Raw genomic sequence first — 22,925 nt, forward strand, 5'->3', positions numbered from 1 at the left:
CTGGTTTATTTCACTTAGCATAATAATTTCAAGGTTTATCTGTGTTGTAGCAAGTATCAGGACTTTGTTCCTTTTTATGACTGGATAGTATATTACATTTTTAAAAATCTATTTGTCTATTGATGGACATGAATTGTTTCCACCTTTTGGAACTTGTAAACAAGTCTGTAATGGTCATTGGCAATACAAGTACCTGCTTTCAATTCCTTTGAATATATACCTAAGTTTGGAATTGCTGGGTCTTATGGTAATTCTATGTTTAGCTTTTTGAAGAATTGCCAAACTCTTTATTAGCTCTAAGACTATTTTTGTGGATTCTTTAAGGCATTCTTTATATGTAACATCATGCCTTTTTTTGAATGATCTTACTTTTTTATTTCCAATTTGATGATAAGCAGTTTTGTGTATATTCCAAACTGTTTTAGCCTAGCCGGTGTTGCTCAGTGGTTGAGCTTTGACCTATGAACCAAGAGATCACAGTTGGTGATCAGGTCTCATGCCGGGTTTCCAGCTCTCATTGGTGGGCTGCCTCCTCCTGTGGAAGAAATCCCCCCTCCTGCCCATTCTCTATCCCTGAGCCAAACCGCCAGGGCACACTTTTTTCTTTAGTTCCTCTGGGTTCAGGGTCATGCATGAATAATCTTTATTGTAAAACTGTTATTGTTTTCCCCCTAGAACTCATGTTGATTCACTTTTATGTTTAAATCTCTGAACTTTGGTTTAAGGTATGTGGGAGTGATCCAGCTTTTTTTCTTCCAAATGGCTAGCTATTATTCACTAAATAATCCATTAACGGGGGAATGCTTATTTTAAAAAAATATACAGCTCAAGTTGAAAAAGGGTAAAACTGTTTACTCTTGAAAGCATTATACAAGGAAAGACTCGGAGGCAGGAGACCGTCTCCTGACACAGGGTTGAGTCTGCTCATTCCCAAATGAATCAGAGCCAGAAGAGGGAGCTACAGATGAGCAAAGCCTGAGAGACTGGCCTGTAATTTGGTTTCTTTACTCATGTCCATCGGTGACATCTGTGAATATGTCATAGGGGTTAGAATCTTTATTCCGTTCGTGCCCCTCTACTGGGGTTTGAGCTAAAAAATGGGAACTCTAAAATTCTGCTAACTTGTTCTAATTATGCCTGGAGCTATGCCTGCAAACAAAACCTAAGAATGAAAAGAGTAAACGTTTTAAAAAGAAGCAAGGAGAGGCCGAAAATGTTTTAAATTCTTGGACTTGTAATACATCCTTTAATTAATGCCCAAGACTCTGGCCAATAGCGGACCTGAGCAGAAGGGGGAATCCCTAGGAACCAAGGTCACGCGGCAGCTGCGGCCCACGGGTCCGGTCTCCGGGGCGGGACACGCCCCTCCCCTTGCCTCGACCAATCGGAAGCGAGGAGGCGGGGCCACGGGAGGACGGAGGCGGGGCCGGCGCCGGAGCGGGTGTGTCTGGAGTGGGGGCGGGCCGGTCCCTGTGAAGGTGGCAATTTCCCGGGCCCGCTGCGCCCTCGAACAGGTGGAGGGGCCGGGCCGGCCCGGGCTTCGGCCTCCAGCGTCGGGAAATGGCTGCGGGGGGCAGGCTGGAAGATGTGAGTGCACGCAAGTGGCGGGCGGCTGGCCCCAGAATCCCTTCTTCCTGTCCTGGGCGCGCTGGGCGGAGACTGCGCGGGGAAGCCACCCTCACCCCGTGCGTCCCGGGCGGGAGGCGGTGCTTCCTGCGTGGGGCGGCCCGGGGCGCGGGGTCATAGGAGGCATCCAGGTGGGGTGGGGTCGGCGACGGGCCGGCCACGGCCTTTTATTTTCCCGGGAGTCTGCCCGATGGTGGCTGCGCGGGTTGCGGGTTCCGGGTTCCAGGCGGGGGCCCAGCCCACGTGCCTGGCGCTGCTGTGATCCCGGAACTGGGTGCTCCCCCGGAGCGCGCTGGCCTCATCGCCGGGGCTCCAGGCGCGTCCCGGGCGCCCGGCCGCTGGGCCCCGCTCCATCCCTCTGGGGCGCCTGCGGGAATCTCCCCTTCTAGCGGGCCCCTTCCTCCCTTGGCTCTGAAGGGCTGCGATGTGGACCTGGAGCGGCTGCAACAGGCAGGCCAGCCGCCCGCCTCCCACGGGCAGACCTGTGGCTAGCATCTACAGAAAAACGACTTTGGAGGAAAACAATGGGATGTTTTGAATTTAGGCAGGTATGGTAGGGATGAAAGGATTTCTGAGTCTCCTTTAGATGGATCCATACCAGGATATATACATCTATCTATCTATATCTATATCTATATCTATATCTATATCTATATCTATATCTATATCTATATCTATATCTATATATCCCAGTGTTCGGAGTGATAGCATAATTGCAAATAATATTTAAGTATATAAAAACATTTTTAGGAGAAACATATTTATGCCCAGAATTAACTGAGTTACCCTAGGGGCCTGTAGCCCCTTACCCCCAGCCAACTCCGCCCCCCCACCCCCACCACAACTGGGAGCAGAGCCAGCTGGCCAATCGCCCTCGGCCCCTTCCCCCAGCCATCCCAGCCCTGATTGGCTGATTGGGTTGGGCCAGCTGGCCAACCTCCCGCCATCTCCTCCTCCTGACAGGCCCGGCCTCTATCTGCCCTGATTGGGGCCGGGCCAGCTGGACTCTTATGCACAAATTCATGCACTGGGCCTCTAGTAAGCTATAAAAGAGAGGTGTATGAGTCCATTGAAACTGATCCAGAAATGACATTCTCAAGCTAGAAATAAGAGACATTAAAAATTATAACAGTTTTCTATGTATTGTAAAGGTTTTAAAGACACATGGAAGATATAAAATAGGCCCAAGTCAAACTTGTAGATATGAAAAAACTACAATGTCAGGTGAAAAGGGCAGTAGGAACAGTGTTGAGGCATTAAGAAGACAGCTCTTTTGCTGGGACAGGTATTTGAAAGGTGGAGGCACAGCAGCTGACATCAGGAAGGAGGGAGGAAAGTGGTGAGAGGCAAATCCTGGAAGGTAACTTGGGAATGGATTGTAAAGCACGTAGCCAAATAAAGTGTTTGGACTTTGCGAATAATGGGGAGGTACCCAAGGTTTGGGGGAGAGAGATGCGAATGTTTGTTTTGGAAGAACTCTGCAGTGAGAGAATTGCAAAGGTCTAGAGCACACGTGTCAAACACGAGGCCCGCGGGCCAAATCCAGCCCGCCAGGCCTTGCAATGTGGCCCGCACCGCGCTGTCATCACTGCACTCCGCTGTCAGTTTATGACATTGTCAGTTTATGACTGTTCAGTTAACCATTCGGCCCGCGATTTAGGCTGGATTTTAGATTTTAGCCCCTTCTCTGATTGAGTTCGACACCCCTAGTCTAGAGATTGGAAGGTATTAGCACAGGCCATGAAAAATGATGAGAGCCTTGATGGAGATAGTGAGAATAGAGGAAAGAACAGATTTGGGAGTTCAAATGGTAAGGAATATTGTATGGCAATGCATATTATACGATAATGAATATTACATGGTAATGAATATGATCAATGGGAAAGCAAGAATTAGAGATAATAGTAGCTAATACTTATTGATTGCTTACTCTGTACCTATCAGTGTTCTAAGGACTTTTATGTGTAGTTACTTATTTAATCTTCCCAACAAAGCTACGAAGCAGGTCCTATAATTATTCTCCTTTTAAAGATGAGGAAACTGAGGCACAGAGGGATGAAGTAGAACTTACATTTGAACCCAGGCAGTTTGTCCTAGGAGCCTGCCCTTCACCACGGGACTTACTGTTGATGGTCCCTACAGCTCTTGATAATCTCTCCTGATTATGAGATACCAGAACTGAGTGAGGGAACACTGCCAGGACAGGTTTGGAACTTTCATTCATTCATCACATGTTCCCTGAGTGCCAACCACAGGTCATAGCATTACAAATACATAGGAAGTGGGGAGAGTGGGTCTCGTAAAGTCTGTTGGGGAAGACATACTAGTAAGTAAGGAGACCATCACAGGATAGTGTGCTAGAGGAGGTCGGCACCAAATGCTTGGGGAGACTGGGCAGGGTGGCATGATCGAGATGCTTGGCTGCCCGGGAAGGCTACCCATGGGAATTGTCCCAACTGAGCCTGGAAGGCTGCATGGACATTAGCTAAGGAAAGAGCTGTGGAAACTACAACATCTGCTGATGAGAAAGAGCCAGAGGCAAAGGAGTTTGAAGAGAACAGAAGTAATCAGAATTGTACCGTGAGTTTTGGCAACTAAACAGGAAACTATGTAGGCATTGATTTTTAAAAATTGCAGGCCAGTGGCCTCGCTGGATGGCTCAGTTGGTTGGAGTGTGGTCTCATACACCCAAAGGTTGTCAGTTCAGTTCTCAGCCAGGGCGCATACTGAGATTGTGGGTTTGATCCCCAGTGGTCCTGGAGAGTTTGGGAGGCAACCATTTGTTTCTTACATTGATGTTTTTCTCTCTCTCTGTCCTTCTCTCTCTAAAATCTGTGGAAACGTATCCTTGGGTGAGGATTTTAAGAATTGTGGAGCAGCACTGAATGCTTAAGATTGAAATCAAAGCCGCACATTACTGAAATATCTATTTAATGCTAGTGACCAACATAGCATCCTCTACCCCTTCCAAAGTAGAAAGCCCTTATCTTCTGTCTCCTAATTCTATTCTCCAGCTTCCCTTTTGCAAATTAAGACATAATTTCCCCCTCATTCTAGGATACCTAGTTAACCTAAATTTGTTGCATTATCTGTGCTATTCATTTGCTAATTTATTACTCCCCTATTAGAATCCTGTGCACTATATTCTACTGTATGTTGTTTAGTCATGCATGCCTTTACTTTGGCCTCCCCAATGAAAAATGTAATTTCCTTTTGACTGTGTCTTAAGTTTATATAACAGTTTTCCCTAAGAATCTTTTTTTTAAAATAAATTTTTATTGATTTCAGAGAAGAAAGAAAAGGGAGAGATAGAAACATCAATAATGAGAAAGAATAAACAATCGGCTGCCTCCTGCATGCCCCCCACTGCAGATTGAGCCTGCAACCCGGGCATGTATCCTGACAGGGAATCAAACTGTGACCTCCTGGTTCATAGATCGGTGCTCAACCACTGGACCACACTAGCTAAGAATCTGACATTGAGAGATTGGACAGTACTGTTCTGTCAAGACAATACTGTTAAACATGATTAAGTAGATTTTTAAAGTAGCAGCTGAACTTTTGCCAACTACTTCAGTGACATTGCAAATGGTTGCTCTCATTGAGAATCAGACATCTACAAACTAAAGTCTCCTTGGAAGGTCTGTCAGGGTACTCTGTTCTATTAGCACTCTAAAATATTTCTATCATAACAAAGTTTTTTTTTAAGTCCTCTGAATAAAGCCTTCACCTCTAAGTACTGAGGGCTTGAAGAAAATTATTTGCTTTAGTCTCGTGTATTACCTTGTTTGAAGATAAGTGAAGCTGTCCTCTACCTGTTTTAATGATTGTTGTTTTTGCCAATTTGTATATAGAAGTTACAGAGGTTTATCTATAATCAAAATTGGCTTTAGGTAGGGAGTGTGTGTGTGTGTTTTCCCTCTAACTTGTATAATGCTTTTTAAAGCTTTATAATTCAGTAAATTTGTCTAGGAAACGTAACCCACAAAGTGGTAATTATAGCTTGCTTGCTTTTTCCTACACCCCAGGGTTCCTTGGATCCATCCCAGAGTGTTGAAGATGACCCCCTTCTGGACAGCCAGCATCTTTCACAGTATTCCTTACAGGCTCATTTTAGACCCAGATTCCACCCTCTTCCTACAGTCATTATAGCACATCTTCTTCTGTTAATACATGTAAGTTTGCCGCAAGAAAGCGATCCATCTAGAGGTGATGTTCTTTTTCTTTTCCCCCCTAATTTATCTGTATTGTTGAAAGTATTACAGATGTCCCCGTTTTTTCCCTCATGCCTTCACTGCACTATTGTCTGTGTCCATGGGTTATATGTATATGCATGTAAGTTCTTTGGTTAGTCTCTTCCTACCCCCCTCCCCCCCCCCCAACTCTCTGAAATTTTTCGTTCTGTTGCATGCTTCAATGTCTCTGGATCTATTTTATTATTATTATTATTAAATTATTATTTGTTTATATATTTTACCATTGCGCCCCCCCCCCACTCCCATACATGCCCTCCCTCCCCAGAGTTTTTTGTCCATTGATTGTACTTATATGCATACATACAAGTCCTTCGGTTGATGTCTTATCTCCCCCAAATCTCCCTACCCTCCCCGCTGTAATTTGACAGTCTGCTTGTTGCTTTACTGTCTCTATATCTATCTTTTGGTTCTATTTTGTTTGGCAGCTTATTTTATGCATTAGATTCCATAAGTGAGATCATGTGATACTTGTCTTTCTCTGACTGGTTTATTTTGCTTAGTATAATACTCTCCGGGCCCCTCCATGCTGTCTCAAAGGGTAAAAGATCCTTCTTTTTTTTTTTTTTTTTTAAGATCTGGAAACAGCCCAAGTGCCCGTCACTAGATTAGTGGATTAAAAAGATGTGATACAGCCCTAGTTGGTTTGGCTCTATAATAGAAGTAGTGTTGGCCTGTGGACTGAAGGGTCCCAGATTCAATTTCAGTCAAGAGCACATGCCCAGGTTGCAGGCTTGATCCCCAATGGGGAATGTGTAGGAGGCAGCAGATCAATGATTCTCTCTCATCATTGATGCTTCTATCTCTCCTTCCTTTCTCTCTGAAATCAATAAAAAAATATTTTTTTTAAAAAGATGTGGTACATTTACACAATGGAATATTATGCAGCTATAAAAAGGAAGGGTGTCTTTGAGACAGTGTATAGGTGACTTTCTTAAAAAATACATAAGCTCACCTGGTGTTTCTCAATAATTGAGCTTTGAACCATGAACCAGGAGATCAGGGTTTGATTCCTGGTCAGGGCACATGCCTGGATTCTAGGCTGGATCTCCAGTGGAGGGTGTGCATGAAGCAGCCAATCAATGATTCTCTCTCATTATTGATGTTTCTCTCTCTCCTTCTTCCATCTTTTCTCTGAAATCAATAAAAAATATTATTAAATTGGTTATATTTATCAACATTTAAAATGTGCATACTAGCCCTAGTTGGTTTGGCTCAGTGGATGTAGTGTTGGCTTGCGAACTGAAGAGTCCTGGGTTCGATTCAGGTCAAGGGCACATCCCTGGGTTGCAGGCTTGGTTCCTAGTGTGGGGCATGTAGGAAACAGTCGGTCAGTGATTCTCTCTCATCATCGATGTTTCTCTCTCCCTCTCTGAAATCAATAAATAGGTATAGCATAGGCCTGCGTGACTGAAGGGTCCTCGGTTTGATTCTGGTCAGGTGCACATGCCTGGGTTTCAGGCTCAATCCCCAGTGTGGGTATGCAGTAGGCACCCAATCGATGATTTTCTCTCATCATTGCTGCTTGTATCTCCCTCCCTCTCCCTTCCTCTACATAAACTTAGAGGCAGTGAAGGAACTGAGCAGAAAAGAAAAAAGGAGAGAGAAATCATGAACTTGGACAACAGGGCAGTAATTGCAGTGGTGGAGGAGCGTAGAGGGGCTAAAAGTTGCTGGAAAAATCAAATTAAATTTAAAAACAAAATGTCATAAGCATAAAGAGTATGTGGTGGGATGGTGATAATGTTTCTGAAATCTAAATATTGAATATTAAACCTACTATTTTCCTTTCCACCAGGTTGTGTTTGTTATTTTAGCATTTTTAACAGGTGTGCTTTGTTCTTACCCTAATCCAAATGAGGACAAGTGCCCAGGAAACTACACTAACCCACTGAAAGTTCAGACAGTCATAATCCTTGGAAAAGTTATTTTGTGGATTCTGCATTTCCTTCTTGAGCGCTACATTCAGTATCACCACAGCAAAGTGAGAAACCGAGGCTATCACATGATCTACCGATCAACAAGGCACCTTAAAAGACTTGCATTGATGATACACTCCACTGGTAAGCCCAGTTGTATCTCTCAGCTTGTCTGTGGCTTTGTTGAGTAGCAAAAATTACAGCAAAAAGAAAATCTGAAAACTTGATTTTATAATCAAACTACGAGCCTGCTGCATGAAATTTGTGCATGAGGGGTGGTGTCCCTCAGCCCAGCCTGCACCCTCTCCAATCTGAGACATCCCTCTCTAGGATTGCTGGCTCTCAACTGCTCGCCTGCATGCCTGCCTTCCTGATTGCCCCTAACTCCTTCTGCCTGCCAGTCTGATCACTTCCTAACCACTCCCTGCCAGCCTGATTGATGCCTACTGCTCCCCTGCCAGCTCAATTACCCCTAACTGCCCTTCCCTGCAGGCCTGGTCCCTCCCAACTGCGGGCCTGGGTCCTCCCCAAATGCCCTTCCCTTAGACCTGGTTGCCCTAGTTTCCCTCCTCTGCTGGCCTAATCCCTCCCAACTGTGCTCCCTGCTGGCCATCTTGTGATGGCCATCTTTGTGTGTTAGAGTGATGGTCAATTTGCATATTACTCTTTTATTAGATAGGATACAGCAGGTCTTTGAATAATGCCATTTCATTCAGCATCATTTTGTTAAAATGTTGATGGGATGCCATAGGAACTTAACTCTTATTTATATCAATAGCCTATGGTCAGATTGGTTTCTTTTACGCTGTTCTACTTAATGTCACAGAAACTTATTCACAAAGTTAAGTCAGGACTTACTGTAGATTCTCGGTTTTGTGAGACTGATATGTGTTGTGGCAGCTAAATTTTGGATCACCTAAATGTCTTGAAGCTTTTTTTATAATATATATATAAGCTTCGTTTTCCTTTGAAATATGTGTTGGTGATTATAGGGGTGGGAATATAATTTTTCCTCTACCTTTCATTTATTTGTCTGAGATCCCCACTGTAATAAAAGGCAAATTAACAGGAGACAAACAAACAAGTTCAATAACATGTATGCTCTATACAGATACTCAGGATACTGTAACACCCCAAAATGGCCCAAAGCCACTATCTTAAATACCATCTCCAGCTAAAGACAAAAGAAGATGCTGGGGAGGGAGGCAGCTATGGGAGGTTACAAGAAAAGCAAAGAAAACAAGGGTAACGTTGTTAAGCAGATTTAAGTAGATGCCTTCTCCATTGATAACAGTTTCTTGAGATTTAGAATCATCCTTCTCTTCCTGGTACAGAGAGGGAGACAATCTTACACATGGATAATTTGTCTGTTTTCGGAGCTTTTTCCCTTGTGTCTGCTGTTCCTTGAAAATAATCGGCTTAAAGTAATCCTTATGCCAAAGAGTTACATCTGCAGGTGGCATTTTCTACTCCTTCATTATGAACATGGTATGCATGTATTGCTGTGTCCATGTATTTGTATCTCATTATTCATCTCAAGGAGATAGAAATGCTGCTGTGATTTTATACCTGTAAGATAAGAAGAGGGAATTTTAAATGAAACTCGGTACTATCCTTGTAGTAAGAGAGAAACTGTTACATAATAAGATGCATTATCCAAAATGAAAAAAAGAAAAGCAAATTATGAAGGCAATATCAGCATTTAGAATAATGAGTGCCTGCTTTTCTTTACTGTTTCAAAGGCTTAATGGAATTAAACTGAGCTTCTTTAGGTAGGTAGTTTTGCCTTAAGTTATTATAAAGCTTCTATCATGTTAAAATACCCTATTTGACTGCGAGTCCAGAATAAATCTTTAAACCAGATTAGAAATGAATACTTTTTTGCCAGAAAAAAACAGCATTACAGAACTTAATTTTTATTTTTATTCTGTGCTAGTGCATTTACTTAAGGACAAACTGCAACCTGCAAGTTCATCCACTCGGTAACATTTTTAGTGGAGATGAGGGCCTGCTAGCAGAGAAAGCCCATTTTATAGAGATGGCTGACCTGTGATCATCCAGAAGGGGACGACATTACTGCTTGCTCCCTGAGGAAGAAACCGTAGATTTTATGTTCCACTTGATGTGTAATGCTCTCTCCTGACCAGAAGGTGTCACTATCACCTTTGGGTGGAGGGGGCGATCAGAAAACTTTTTTTTTAAAGTGTTTTGATTGATTTTAGAGAGGGAGAGAGAAAGAAAGAGAAATATCCGTCAGTTGCCTCTTAAAGGCACCCCAACAGAGGACTGAACCCCAAATCTTGGCATGTACCCTACTGGGAATCAAACCTGCCACTTTTGATGCATTGGATTATCCTCAAAACAACTGACCCGCACAGGCCTGGGCAAAAATCTATTTTTTGATTACTGAAAGACCTTATATGCTCCATAACCAAAATAATGTTCCATTATAAGAGATTTTCTGAAAATAGTTATTATGAGTCCACCAAAATGACTTTCAAATTATTGTTATAATAAAAATGTGACCCTTAATCATAATGTTTCTAAATAATTGGACCCTTAGTTTAATCGCAGATGGCATCACTTTTATGTTGCTCATATAAGGATTCAGAATATCAAAAAGATTGGGGTAGGTATTCACCTTGTTTCTGTTTTTCTTGTAAGTATCTTTTTCTTACTTGAAGAAAAAGAGGTAAATTATAGAAGATACAGAAACTCCAGCTAATAAGAAGAGTATAACCATTTTTAAAGTCAGGTGTGATAGTATTGTTGGATATATTTTAAAAAATCTTTATTGTTTAAAGTATTACATATGTCCTCTTTTCCCCCCTATTAACTCCTTCTAGGCACCCCTTCTCCCCCCCACCCCCCTACCCTCGATTCCAGGCCTTCACCATCCTATTATTTGTGTCCATGTTTTATGCATATATGCATACAATTTCTTTGGTTGATCTCTTACCACCCCCCTGTCCAACTCTGAGTATTGCTGGATATTGATTAGCTCCATCCTGATACTTTTTGTTATTCTCTAGAGAAGAAAATGTATTTATTTTAGGGAGATGGGAGAAGGGGCTTTTCTTCTAAATAAGTTGAAAATATTTATCTAACTTATCTGTCCTCGTTCCTTAGATCCAAATATATTTTAATACCCAGCCTGTGTGGCTCAATGGTCGAGCATCAACCCATGAACCAACGGGTCACTGATTTGATTCCTGGTCAGGCTACATGCCTGGGTTGCTGGTTTGATTCCAATAGTGGATATGCAGGAGGCAACTGATCAAAGATGTTTCTCTCTCATCGATGTTTCTATCTATCTATCTATCTATCTATCTATCTATCTATCTATCTATCCCTCTCACTTTCTCTCTTTAAAAATGAATAAAAACATTTATAATACATTTTAAACTCAGGATTGAATGACAAGTATTATTTTCCCAAATTTAAATAGGAGGAGTCCAGGGTCAAAGTAAATTAATGGCTTTAGTTCATAAAAAGAACTAAAAGAGCCCAGCTGGGTGGATCAGAGATTGAGTGTCAACCAGGAGGGCACAGTTCAATATCTGGTCAGGGCACATGCCTGGGTTGCGGGCTCGATCCTCCATGGAAGGCATGCATCCAATCAATGATTTTCTTTCATCACTGGTATTTCTATCTTTCTCCCTTTCTCTCTGAAATCCATAAAAATTTATTTAAAAAACTAATATAAAAGAAATATATCAAAAGAAATTAAAAAAAAAAAAAAAAAAAGTCAGCCAGGCTGGCCATGGCTCAGTGGTTTTGGGCTTGATCCTCAATGATTTTCTTTCATCATTGATGTTTCTGTCCTTCTCTCCCTCTCCCTCCCTCTCTAAAATCAATAATAATAAAAATATTTTTTAAAATGAAAAAAAGAACAACAATGTCACTGTGAGAAAGATAGTTATCTCCATTTTTCAGATGGGAAAGTCAAGGAGCAGAGGAAATCAGGCATTTCTCCAAGGTTAGCAGTATGTCCGGATTTTCATCCAAGAGCATCGCAGTGCTCCTAAAGGCAGTGTAGGTCTGCCAGGAGCTTAAGTGGTGGGCAGACTGTATACTAGGTTCCTCAAGTACCCATGAATGCGGAAGAACTGGGAAAATGCAAATTTCTAAAAACCACCATGCACAAAGGATGACCCAAAGGAATGTCATTGTTAATAATTCTATGAAGCAAAAAACCATTTCTTAGTGTTTAAGAAAGTTCAGTTTCTTATATATTGGTATTAGGAGACATCATTAACTCTTTGATGTTTTGTTTACCTTTATTCCTCCCTCAAAAGATGAGCAGATTTTTGTTTTTTATCCTCCAACTTCCTTCACTTCCTGTATAAAGGGGGTGTGGGTGTGTGCATGGCTCTGGCTAACACTGTGGTTATTTCCTCCTCCAGGCAGCACTGCTCTCCTCCTCACACTGTGCATACAGCATTCCTTCCCAGAGCCCAGCAGGTTGTATCTTGACCTCATTCTGGCCATCCTGGCCCTGGAACTGGTCGGTTCCCTGACATGTCTGCTCATCTACACAGGTGAGAACTACAGCTAGGCTGTTCTTACAAAGTCCAGCTTGAAGCCCCACTCATTTGAGAACAAGGAAGTTGTTTCCAGAGCTTTTTTTTTATGTAGCTGAGAACCTGTTGAGCACCCGTATCTCTCATTGCTGACATTCAGACTTCTCTAATTTCAAATCCACAGGAAGATACCAGTGAGCCTCATTTTTAGTTGTGTATCATCCACAAGTTTCTGTCAATTAAAGTGAAGCCTTTCCAGTATAAAACAAAAAATTCCCGAAGACCACCACCGTTTGATTCCTCAAAGGCAGCTGACATGTAAATCTTGCATTTATGATTAAAAGAAACAAACTACAAAATAAGTGCATAAACAATGCATGCAAAATTGCTTAAGGCCAACGTTGCTTTGGGATAAATCATTTAAGAACCTTCTGTCTCTTCTCTTAAAGCTCTCAGTTTATGGATAACCTTTGTAGGCTTTTTGTCTCACTCTACCTGACCATTTCCTTGAATGTCTGACAATGAAATACACACAATAGCGCACTTGTTAACTTAAGGCCAGATACTTGAACCCTGTGCTAGTGCTAGTGCTCACTGAGTTATTTATAAAAGAAATATTTTTAGTTCAACTGATATGCGGAGAGTTTTTCTGGGTGGGCTAGTGGTATCCAAGCCCCTACTCTACTAAAAGTGCAATCTTGACTACCTCCTTTAAGACAGGAGATGGAAAATTTAGGACGCAGTAAAATAGCTTTTTTTTGGTGTTTTTTTTTTGTTTGTTTGTTTGGTTTTTTTTTTGTTTTTTTTTGTTTGTTTTTTTGTGTGTGTGTGTGTGTTATTTTGTTCCTAAAGCTATCTTGTTGTGTTAAAGCTAATCATCGCAATGTAACTTTTACAAGTATATACACTTAATTAAAAAAACACACACACTTTCACACACATCCTCACTCTCTCTTTCTCCTTCTCAGGATCCTAAGTATTTGTTCTGGATCTTCCCCCTGCCCCCCCTAAAAAACAAAAAAACAAAACACACACCTTCTCCAGTCTTTCATGTTTCCTTCAAGGCTGAACTCAAGTCCTACCTTCTTCCTCCTCTCTGAACCTCCCCCCACCTGCGCATCCCTCCTGCTGAGTAAGGGGCTGCTTTCCAGGGGTGTCCTAGCCCCTGTGCAAGCTCTGCTCTATGGTCCTTTTTATCCTGTTCTGGGAGATATATTTGTTTGTATTTTTCTCTGGTTTGGTAGCTCTGTCATAGGGTAGTGTCCACAGTGGAAGCTTCAGAGCCCTACTTCCCAGATTAGAGCCCTGGCTACTTACCCAGCTTTGTTGGACTGCACTTGACTTGACTGTAGAAAATGAGTAATAAAAGCACCCCCATAAGGGGAGGTTCTGAGAATTGAATGAGTTCCAGTCAAATAGTTCCCCTGTGCCTTCTGTGCTTCCAGTCCACAAAGAAATAATCCCTGTTATTATAATCAATAATAGCAATGATCACTGTGTTCCCCATGCTTAGTACAGGTTTGTCACATGATAAACTTTCAAATGTTTGAATACATAAAAAAAAAAAAAAGAACATTTCTCTTTGTGAAGCATTTTTATGATATTACCTTTTTTGAAAGTAGCCAATTCATGTAATTTGAATAAATGGAAATAAAAGTATTTTTTATAATTAGGTAACCTGACAATAATGACTTTATTATTTTAGTGAAGGTTCGAAAATTTAATAAAGTCAAACCACAGCCTGATATACTTGAAGAAGAAAAAGTCCATGCATATCCTAGCAATATTACTTCAGAGACTGGATTCAGGTAAGCTTTGGGTGGGGAATAGAAGTTGAAAGAGAAATAATTTCCTCCCTCCCTCTCAAAACACCCCCTCCACCCCCCTACCAAAATCTAGAAACCATTCTACTTGGAGATTATGACTCTGCATCTGTGCCTTTAGAATTAGGTTTGTGGGTTTTTTGTTGTTATTCCTCACACAACGATTTTTTTTCCTCATTGATTTTGAAGGAGAGTGGAAGAGAGGGAGGGTGGGAGAGAGAGAAACATCAATGTGAAAGCCCATGGATTGGGTGCCTCCTGCATGTGCCCTGACACAGGCCAGGGATGGAACCTGCAACTCAGGTACACAACTCTTTGCTGTGTGGACTGAAGCTCTATTCAATGAGCAATATGTGCCAATAGGTTTGATGCTACTTCCTTTTAGCTGTGGTGAAGCCCAGTTAAATGAAAGAATCTCATTTTGGGATATTGCCTTGGCTTAAAATATCTACGAAAGGTAACAAATGCAATATGCTATACTTTTCAATAGTTTTCAACTGGTTGGGACCCATTTGCAAAGAGACCAATGAGTATTGGTAATATGTGTAACCCATTAATATTTTGATTCTTTGTAGGACTATTTCAAGTTTAGAAGAAATTATTGAAAAGCAAGGAGACATAATAGTATACCTGAAGAGACACAATGCACTGTTGAGTAAGCGGTTGTTGGCTTTTACTTCCTCGGACCTAGGCTCTCATTCAAGTCGAATGTGAGAGTTCAAGGTGAAGATAGCAATTGCAGAAGGATCCAGGCTAATACAAGACTGACCACCTGACAAACTGCCATAGAAAATTGCAGCTTTTGCAGATTGACATTTTACCACTCTTGTAGCATACCTGAATTTAGTTCTTACCTCTGTGGCTGTATAATATGTAGAGCTTGTGAATCACGTGATGATTTGTCAAGGCTTGATATCTCAGAATGTCTGTCTTTCACATTTTGAAATTATGTAACTGCCTGGTTTATCCTAGAACCAAAGGCAGAGTTCAAACACCTCCTGCGCCAACACTTCTTCCACATTACATAATCCTATTGATAATTTGGCTACTTGTATAACAAGACTGGCATGCTAATGTATTTAAAACAGAATTTGATCACATGAGTTCTTCCCACTTTTAAACTGATGAGGGAAGACATTTCTTATGTTAATGATTCCTCCAATGGCGCCTTCTCTTATAGTTTATATGCTTGTGTAGTATTGGATGGCAGCTTGGCCCTCATAGCATTTATAAAGAAGTGTCTCACTGTAGGATCAAATTCTCACTAGGTGATTTACTATGCAAACTCCTACAGTTTCCCATTGTCTAGAAATAAGATATGAAGATTACTTGGATCAGTGTTAGACTAACCATTGTAGGCTGTTAACTCTACAGCACCTTCTACTGGCAATACCTTAAACTTTCTATTTTTGCCCTCTTCAGGAAGTTTTAGTATTGACTATGTACCTTCACTGGATAAGTATGTTCAGTGATAGCAAAGGGATCTTCTGTGGTTTTGTCTAAAAAGAACGGATACCTCTTTTAGTCTTGGATCATACTTAAAAAGAAATTGCCCTGTCAACTTCTATACTGATTTTAAATTCATGTAATTCTTCAGATAAATTGAGGTATTCTTAACCTGGCTGGCATGGTTCAGTGGTTGAGCGTCAACCTATGAACTAGAAGGTCACAGTTCAATTCCGTGTCAGGGCATGCCCAGGTTGTGGGCTTGATTCCCAGTGTGGGGGGTGTAGGAGGCAACTGACCAATTATTCTCTCTCCTTTTTCTTCTCTGAAACCAATAAAAATATTTTTTTAAAAATAATGTGACCATTTTAATGAATAAATGGCATTACTTCTGCAGTTTTCCTACAGTGCTCTTTTATCAGCTTGCCCTTGGAACCTTAACTTGCTGCCTTAGGAAGTCTTTTAATTGAAAGCTTAACATGAGGGGGAGGGGATATCTGTGATAATGTCTGCTACTAATTTTTTTAACATAAAATAATAGAACACTTTAATAAAAATTTATATTTTTTCTTTTGTTAAATTAATCTTTATTATTCATATTATTACAAATGTTCCTCATTTTTTTCCCTCCATTGCTCGCCTTCACCAGGTTCCCACCCCACCCTCTGCCCTTTGCCCACCCCCCCATTGTCCTCATCCATAGGTGCACGGTTTTTGTTCAGTCTTTTCCCCCCACACCCCACTCTTTTCCCCAAGAATGGTCAATTCACTCCCCTTCCATACCTCTGATTCTATTATATTCACCAGTTAATACTGTTCATCAGATTTTTTAATTCCCTTGGTTTTTAGATTCACTTGTTGATAGTTATGTATTTGTTGTTCATAATTTTTATCTTTATCTTCTTCCTCCTCCTAAAGAACCCCTTCAGCAATTCATATAATTCTGGTTTGGCTGTGATGAACTCCTTTAGTTTTTTTTATTTTATTTGTGAAGCTCTTTATCTGGCATTTGATTCTGAGTGATAGCTTTGCTGGGTAGAGTATTTTTGGCTGTAGGTTCTGTTATTCATCACCTTGAATATTTCTTGCCATTCCAGTCTGGCCTGCATGGTTTCTGTTGAGAAGTCAGCTGACAATCGTATGGGTGCTCCTTTATAGGTAACTACCTGCTTTTCTCTTGCTGCTTTTAATATTCTCTCTCTGTCTTTTGGTCTTGGAATTTTAATTATGATGTGTCTTGGTGTGGTCCTCTTTGGATTCTTTTTGTTTGGGGTTCTGTGTACTTCCTGGATTTGTAAGTCTAATTCTGTCACCAAGTGGGGGAAGTATTCTGTCACTATTTCTTCCAATAGGCTTGAAGTATCTTGTGCTCTCTCTTCTTCTGGGACCCCCATAATTCTGATGTTGGCTCACTTGAAGTTGTCCCAGAGGTTTCTTACACTATCTTCAACTTTCAGAATTCTCTTGTCTTCTTGCTTCTGTAGAGGATTGTCTTCTGGCTCTTTATGTTCCAAATCTTTGACTTGATTCTTGTGATTTTCCATTCTGTTTTTAGGACTCTGTATAAGATTCTTTATTTCAGACGATGTATTCTTTATTTCTAGTTGATCCCTTTTCATATCATCAAAGGTCTCATTTATTTTATCGACCTTTTCTAGGAAATTCTTGAAAAACCTTATAACTGTGATTTTGAACTCTATATCCAGTCGCTTTTTGTCCTTCATTTCTTTTGTTTGTGATCTGTTTCCTTGTCTCAGCATTTTCACAGCTTCTCTGAGTTGGTAGGGTGGCTTTGTGTGCTAAGGTATCCTATATGGTTCAGTGGGTCAGTCTCCCAGTTACCTGAGGTGAACACTCTTGGTGCACCCCTTTGAGGACTGTGTGTGTAGCCTTATTGTAGTTAAGTCTTGATTGTTGTTGGTATCACTGGGAGGAACTGACCTCCAGGCCAATTGGTTGTGAGAATCAGCTGTGTCTATGCCAGGGGACAGCCTTATTCTACTAGACTTGGAAAATTGCAAAAGCCTCTGTGCTCAACTTGGATGGGGCGGAGTTTCAGGGTGGAGCCTACAGGAAAGTTGACTGACTGGAAATTCTACAACTAGCCCCGCCCTATGAGGTTCCCGAGTCTCAGTGTTCCTCATTGTCCTTTGGTACTTGCTGCAAGTATTTCTGAGAGAAAGGTGCCCTCAAGTTTCGCCCGCTACCAGACAGTCTAGTCTCTCCCACAATGAGCCCGGAACTGGGGTTCAGTGCAGTTGGAAGTGGGATTGGAAGTGGGGTTCAGTGCAGTCCAGAGTCTTTGTCTTCTTCCAGCCAGGGCAATACAGCAGCAGTCAACAGTCCGTCCTCTGCGCGTAATGAGCGGGCCTTTAGGACTCTGCCTTTTGCCACTCCACTGGGTTACCACCATACAGCCAGATTCCCTCTGTATGAGCCTGGGTTCCCAGGGTCTGGCCTAGAACTGAGGTTCAATGCAGTCAGAACTGGGGTTCAGCACAGTCTGGAGCTTTTATCTCCTTCCTGCTTGGGAACACCAGCCAGGCACTCAGCTGGCCCCCCCTCTCCAGCTCAGTCCTCTCCCAACACGTGCACCATGTCTCTGTACCTTAGGCTTTTAAAGCTCCTCTGATTTTCCTTCTGGTTTTCTTTGAACTTCTAGTTGTAGAATTTCTAGTCAGTCAACTTTCCTGTAGTTCTGGATGATGTCCACTTTGTATTTTTTGAAATTGTTGTGCGAGGTTGCAGTTAGGCATTTACGTATGCCGCCATTTAGGTTTCTCCTCTCATTTATTTATTTATTTATTTATTCATTCATTCATTTGCTCTTAATTTTGGAGGGCATGTAGTGAATGATATTTGGTTGAAAAAGCTTAACCTAGACACGAGTATCTGATAGGGGATGTAGTCATGTCACACAGTTACTTATGAAGTCAAGCACCTATTTCTTTTAGACGCGGCCATTATGGGGGCACTCTAAGAGTTTTCTACTCAGCTAAAAGTGATGGTGTGTCACCTGCAGGCAATACCATTAAATCCCCAAAATGACAGGATCCATAAACTAAAAAGCGAAATTTTATTGTGAAAATCCAGGTGTCTCCAAGTTTTCTGTCCTCCCCTTCTTACCTCCCCTCTCTTTTTTAATATATATTTTTATTGGTTTCAGAGAGAAAGGGAGAGGGAGATAGTTCAAAGATGAGAGAAAATCATTGATTGGCTTCCTCCTGCACTTTCCCTTACTGAGGATTGAGCCTGCAACCTGGGCATGTACCCTTAACGGGAATCGAACACCAGGACCCTAAGGTCTGCAGACCAAACTTCTATTCACTGAGCCAAACCAGCTAGGGCTTCCTTTTTAGTGTCTCAAACCATTGCCTTCTCTGAAAATCTGTCTCTGTGTCTGAAAGAGTCTGTAAACTTCTGCCAGCTGATTTATTTTTCAAAAGGAAAACACTGATGGAAGAGGGAGTCTGATTTATTTTTAAATCAAAATTGTATCTAGTTGGTTTCTAAAGTTTGTGGGATGAAATTAGGTTTACAGAGGAAAAGTTGTAGTTACCGTGAGGATGCTCAGATTCTCAAGTGCCAGCTAGGTGACCAAAAACACTCTTTTTAATCACAATAATGAGCACTACAAAGAAAAGAAAATGAAACTAAGCACCAGAACCAGGAAAAGAGAAAAACCACACAAACAATTGAAATTTAAGCATGCTATTCAGCAGGCAAATACTGTGCTAGCACCATCTATACAAAAACTACTAAGACCCTGGTTTGTAGCTTACAGAGGACCAGGATTTCTCTCCTCTGGGATCAGTGAAATAAGGTAGGGAGCCCAAAAGTACCATAGGAATCCAGGTCAAGAATACCCTGGAGGGGAAGGGGGATTGAGGAACCCCAGACCAATTCTTGAGTAAAGAAGCTAAGTAGCAGAAACTGGTTTGGCTCAGTGAATAGTGTGGGCCTGCTGACTGAAAGGTCCCAGTTTTGATTCTGGTCAAGGGCATGTACCTTGGTTGAGGGCACATCCCCAGTGGGTTGTGAGCAGGAGGCATCTGATTGATGTTTTTCTCTCATTGGCCTTTCTAACTCTCCCTCTCTGTGAAAAATCAATATATACACACACACACACACACACACACACACACACACACACACACTAAGTAAACAGCTATAGAAGATCCCCAAAACTGGGTAGAGCTTGAACCAAGATCATGTTGGGACCTGGATAATTCTCAGATCTTCTACTGTGCTACTGAAACAAATGAAAGTCTCTTCCTGACTTAGGTGTTAACAGGACCACCTTTGTTTACCAAACATTTCTTCCTTTCACCTTCCAGTGAAGGGGGATTAGATTTGCTCTCATATTAACATGATATCCACTCTTATTAATTCACACACACCTTCATTTATAAAATAAACTTTATTAAACTGGTTAAAAACAAGGACAAAAACTAGTCCAGTCCCTTAGAAAGTTTTCATTCAGTCAGTTCCTATAGAAATCCGAAGAGGTTTTGAGTCAGGTCCTACATAGAAATAAGGCCTAAGAGGTTGTTGATTAAAATCATCAGTGAAAGTATAGATGTGTGATTTGTCAGTCATGTTATAAAATGAGATCTGCCCTATCTCATAGTCCAGGAAAATGCCAATGTCTGTGGGCTTCACTTCAGACAAGAGAGGGATGGTGTCAGCTCCTGGGGCATCATAGACATTCTCCAGCCGCCTTATCTGCCAGCATCCCTGATGGGCTGACAGGCTCTCCTTCGACTTGGTGGGCAGAGAATCTTTGCAAACCCCTATCTCCCAAATGGATTTGTCTCCCACTTCTACCTCCCAGAAATGCCGGCCAGAATGAAAGGATGGAAACCCCAGGACAGCTGTGATGAATGTAAATCTTTTTGGAAAAATCGGAACGTCTTGCCTTCTCTTTGTATAATGAACACATTTTTTATCCTCAGAGATAATCAGGTTAGGGTGTGCCGTTTCAGGGTCTAGAATGATATCAGCTCTAAATGTCTTTATAATTTTCTTTAAGGCAGAATACTCTAAAGGAAAACTGCAGCCTTTGGTATGTATCTCGGCTGAGAACGTTGATGGGAAGGCCACCTCAGAGTTCTTGCAGAAACTTTTCATTTGTAACAGCAATTCCACATCTTTCAGCACCTTGTACTCTGGTATCTGACTTAGCAGGCCTTGGAATGTGGAATTGTCTTTTGAAAATTCAGGTATATTAGCGCTGAGTTCCTTTTCAACAGTCTTTTCTTCATCAGCTAATCTTGAAAGAACTGCTTCTTGATACCGATCTACAAATTGACTCAGTCGCTCAAATTCAGAGAGTAATTCCAACCTTCGGGTTTCTGCCTTCTCTCTCAATTCTAACGTTTTTTTGCTTTCAATGTTTATTAATTTCTGAAGGTCTGCCATCTGCTTCTTCAGGGGCCCAATGTAACTGCTGAGCCTTTGCCTGTGATGAGAGGCAGCCTCCTCTATGGGCCTCACCTGGTGGCCCTGGTGGTCAGGGGGCTCAGTGCACAGGGCACACAACAGCTCTTGGTCCTCCTCACAGAAGAGGGTCAGGGGCTGGTTGTGCTGCTCACACAAGCGCCTCACTTCCTGCCTCTTCTTGCCACTGGTGGTCTGGAGAATCTTGCCCATGTCAACCATCTTTGCCAGCTGGGTGTTGCTCCTCAAGCACCTCTCTTGGCATGGGTGATGGCACACAGGGCAAGGGAACCTGTCCTGTACATCAGCCCAGGACTGCTGGATGCAGGAGCGACAGAAGTTGTGCCCACATTCGATGGTGACAGGGTCTTGCAGGGCATGCAGACAGAGGGGACAGTTGATTTCTTCTGGGAGTCTTGCCTGAGCCGCATCAATCGCCTTTGGGCCCTGAAAGAAGGATGGGACTGAGGTGGGTTTCTTTGGAAAGGTGGGTTATGCAGTGAGAAGTGGATGCATGAGAAATCTCAGTCCTCACTTTGGTGGTGGCCTGTGAGACCTGTGAGACCCCTGACCTTTTAATTCCAGCTGCTAAGAGAAGCCCTTTCCTGCTAAAACCGTTTTTGGCTCATTGGATAGAGCATTGGCCTGCGGATACAAAGGTCCCGAGTTCGATTCCGGTCAAGGGCATGTCCCTTGGTTGTGGGCACATCCCCAGTAGGGGGTGTGCAAGAGGCAGCTTATCTATGATTCTCTCTCATCTACGTTTTAAACTTTCTATCCCTCTTCCTTCTTCTCTGTAAAAAAAAAAAAAAAAAAAAAAAAAATCAATAAAATATATTAAAAAAAAACAAAAACAAAAACAAAAACAAAACCCTTTCCCTGGCCAGCAGCCAGTCACAGCTCAGCTGGACAACCGCTCCTCCAGATTTGGAAGATCAGAGAACATGCAGCCAATTAAGCAGCTCTCTTGGTCAGAAGAGCAGTCCTTACCTGAAGTCATTACTTGCTGTGTGTGAGAAGATATTTCTTCCTTAAATCCCTGGGTTTATTTCAAGTGGCTCCAACCACTACCACACTCCAAACACAGATTTCTCTCTCCTAACCCCAATCTTTCCTTCTCATGCTTTTATCATTAAGCCCATCTATTTGCACCCACTGGGCATGGCCATCCATGATCCCATCTATTTTCCATTCACCCACCTGGGCTATGGAAGGGCTCTAGGACAGATGGGTATAACGCACCCAAATTACACCACAGCCTTGGCCACTGATCCATGTAACTTGAGAGAATTTATTTGACATCCTGAACCGGCTTAGAATATGTGACCTCAGAATATGCCATTTGGGATCGGGTTATTTTGAGCTGATGGCAATCAAAACCCAATAAACTCAGGAAGAGCCCTGAGCTCTTCCTTCACTGCCCCCCTCAACGTATCAAATTCTGAATTTATGGGATAATCAGCAATTATACAGGAAATTGACATCAGAAAAGGGGCCTTTGGAGCTGGAAGAGAACTATTACCAGAGTTACCCTTTTCACTTGAGACTCCCCTTTAACTGGACCACCTTTGCTTACCAAACATTTCTTCCTCTCACCTTCCAGTGAATTGCCTCCCACAACCCCAGAGGCTCCAGGCCCCTAGCCTTTTCTCACCTCCATATGGTATAGAAGTCTCACTTCTCTGGCCACCAATTGAGTCTCCAACCTTTGTGAAAATCCTGCATACAAAAAGGAATTAATTAAAAAATTTGTCTATTGTTCATGTGTGCTAAACTGACTTCAGTGGAGCCAAGGACCCAGGGCCAGGTACAGAAGGTCACCAGGGTGGAAAAGCCCAGGTGCCTAGCAAGGAGCAATCAATTGTAGGATGGAATTACTATTTCTACTGCTGTGAT

The 22,925-nt window shown here is 42.1% G+C and overlaps 2 protein-coding genes across 3 annotated transcripts; one reads left to right on the top strand and one right to left on the bottom strand.

The window, feature by feature from the left end:
• Positions 1-1,388: 1,388 nt before the first annotated feature.
• TMEM192 (transmembrane protein 192) lies at positions 1,389-15,948 on the top strand. 2 transcript variants are annotated; one of them, XM_084884427.1, is made up of 6 exons: positions 1,389-1,587; positions 5,655-5,801; positions 7,678-7,942; positions 12,205-12,339; positions 14,027-14,129; positions 14,720-15,948. In XM_084884427.1, the coding sequence occupies exons 1-6, from the start codon at positions 1,561-1,563 to the stop codon at positions 14,856-14,858; spliced, it is 816 nt and encodes a 271-aa protein (XP_084740553.1). In that variant the 5' UTR covers positions 1,389-1,560; the 3' UTR covers positions 14,859-15,948. The 2 variants fall into 2 exon arrangements, with proteins under 2 accessions (XP_084740553.1, XP_084740554.1); XM_084884428.1 differs by lacking the exon at positions 1,389-1,587 and adding an exon at positions 1,742-2,174.
• Positions 15,949-19,737: 3,789 nt separating this feature from the next.
• LOC311623291 (tripartite motif-containing protein 75-like) lies at positions 19,738-22,689 on the bottom strand (the record flags this gene model as incomplete). Its single annotated transcript, XM_084885305.1, has 2 exons — positions 19,738-21,506; positions 22,684-22,689. 2 exons carry the CDS (start codon positions 22,687-22,689, stop codon positions 20,070-20,072), a joined length of 1,443 nt encoding a protein of 480 aa, XP_084741431.1. The 3' UTR covers positions 19,738-20,069.
• Positions 22,690-22,925: the final 236 nt, after the last annotated feature.

Source organism: Pipistrellus hanaki (assembly GCF_964339955.1).
Source record: "Pipistrellus hanaki genome assembly, chromosome: 5".
NCBI classification, from domain to species: Eukaryota; Metazoa; Chordata; class Mammalia; order Chiroptera; family Vespertilionidae; genus Pipistrellus; species Pipistrellus hanaki.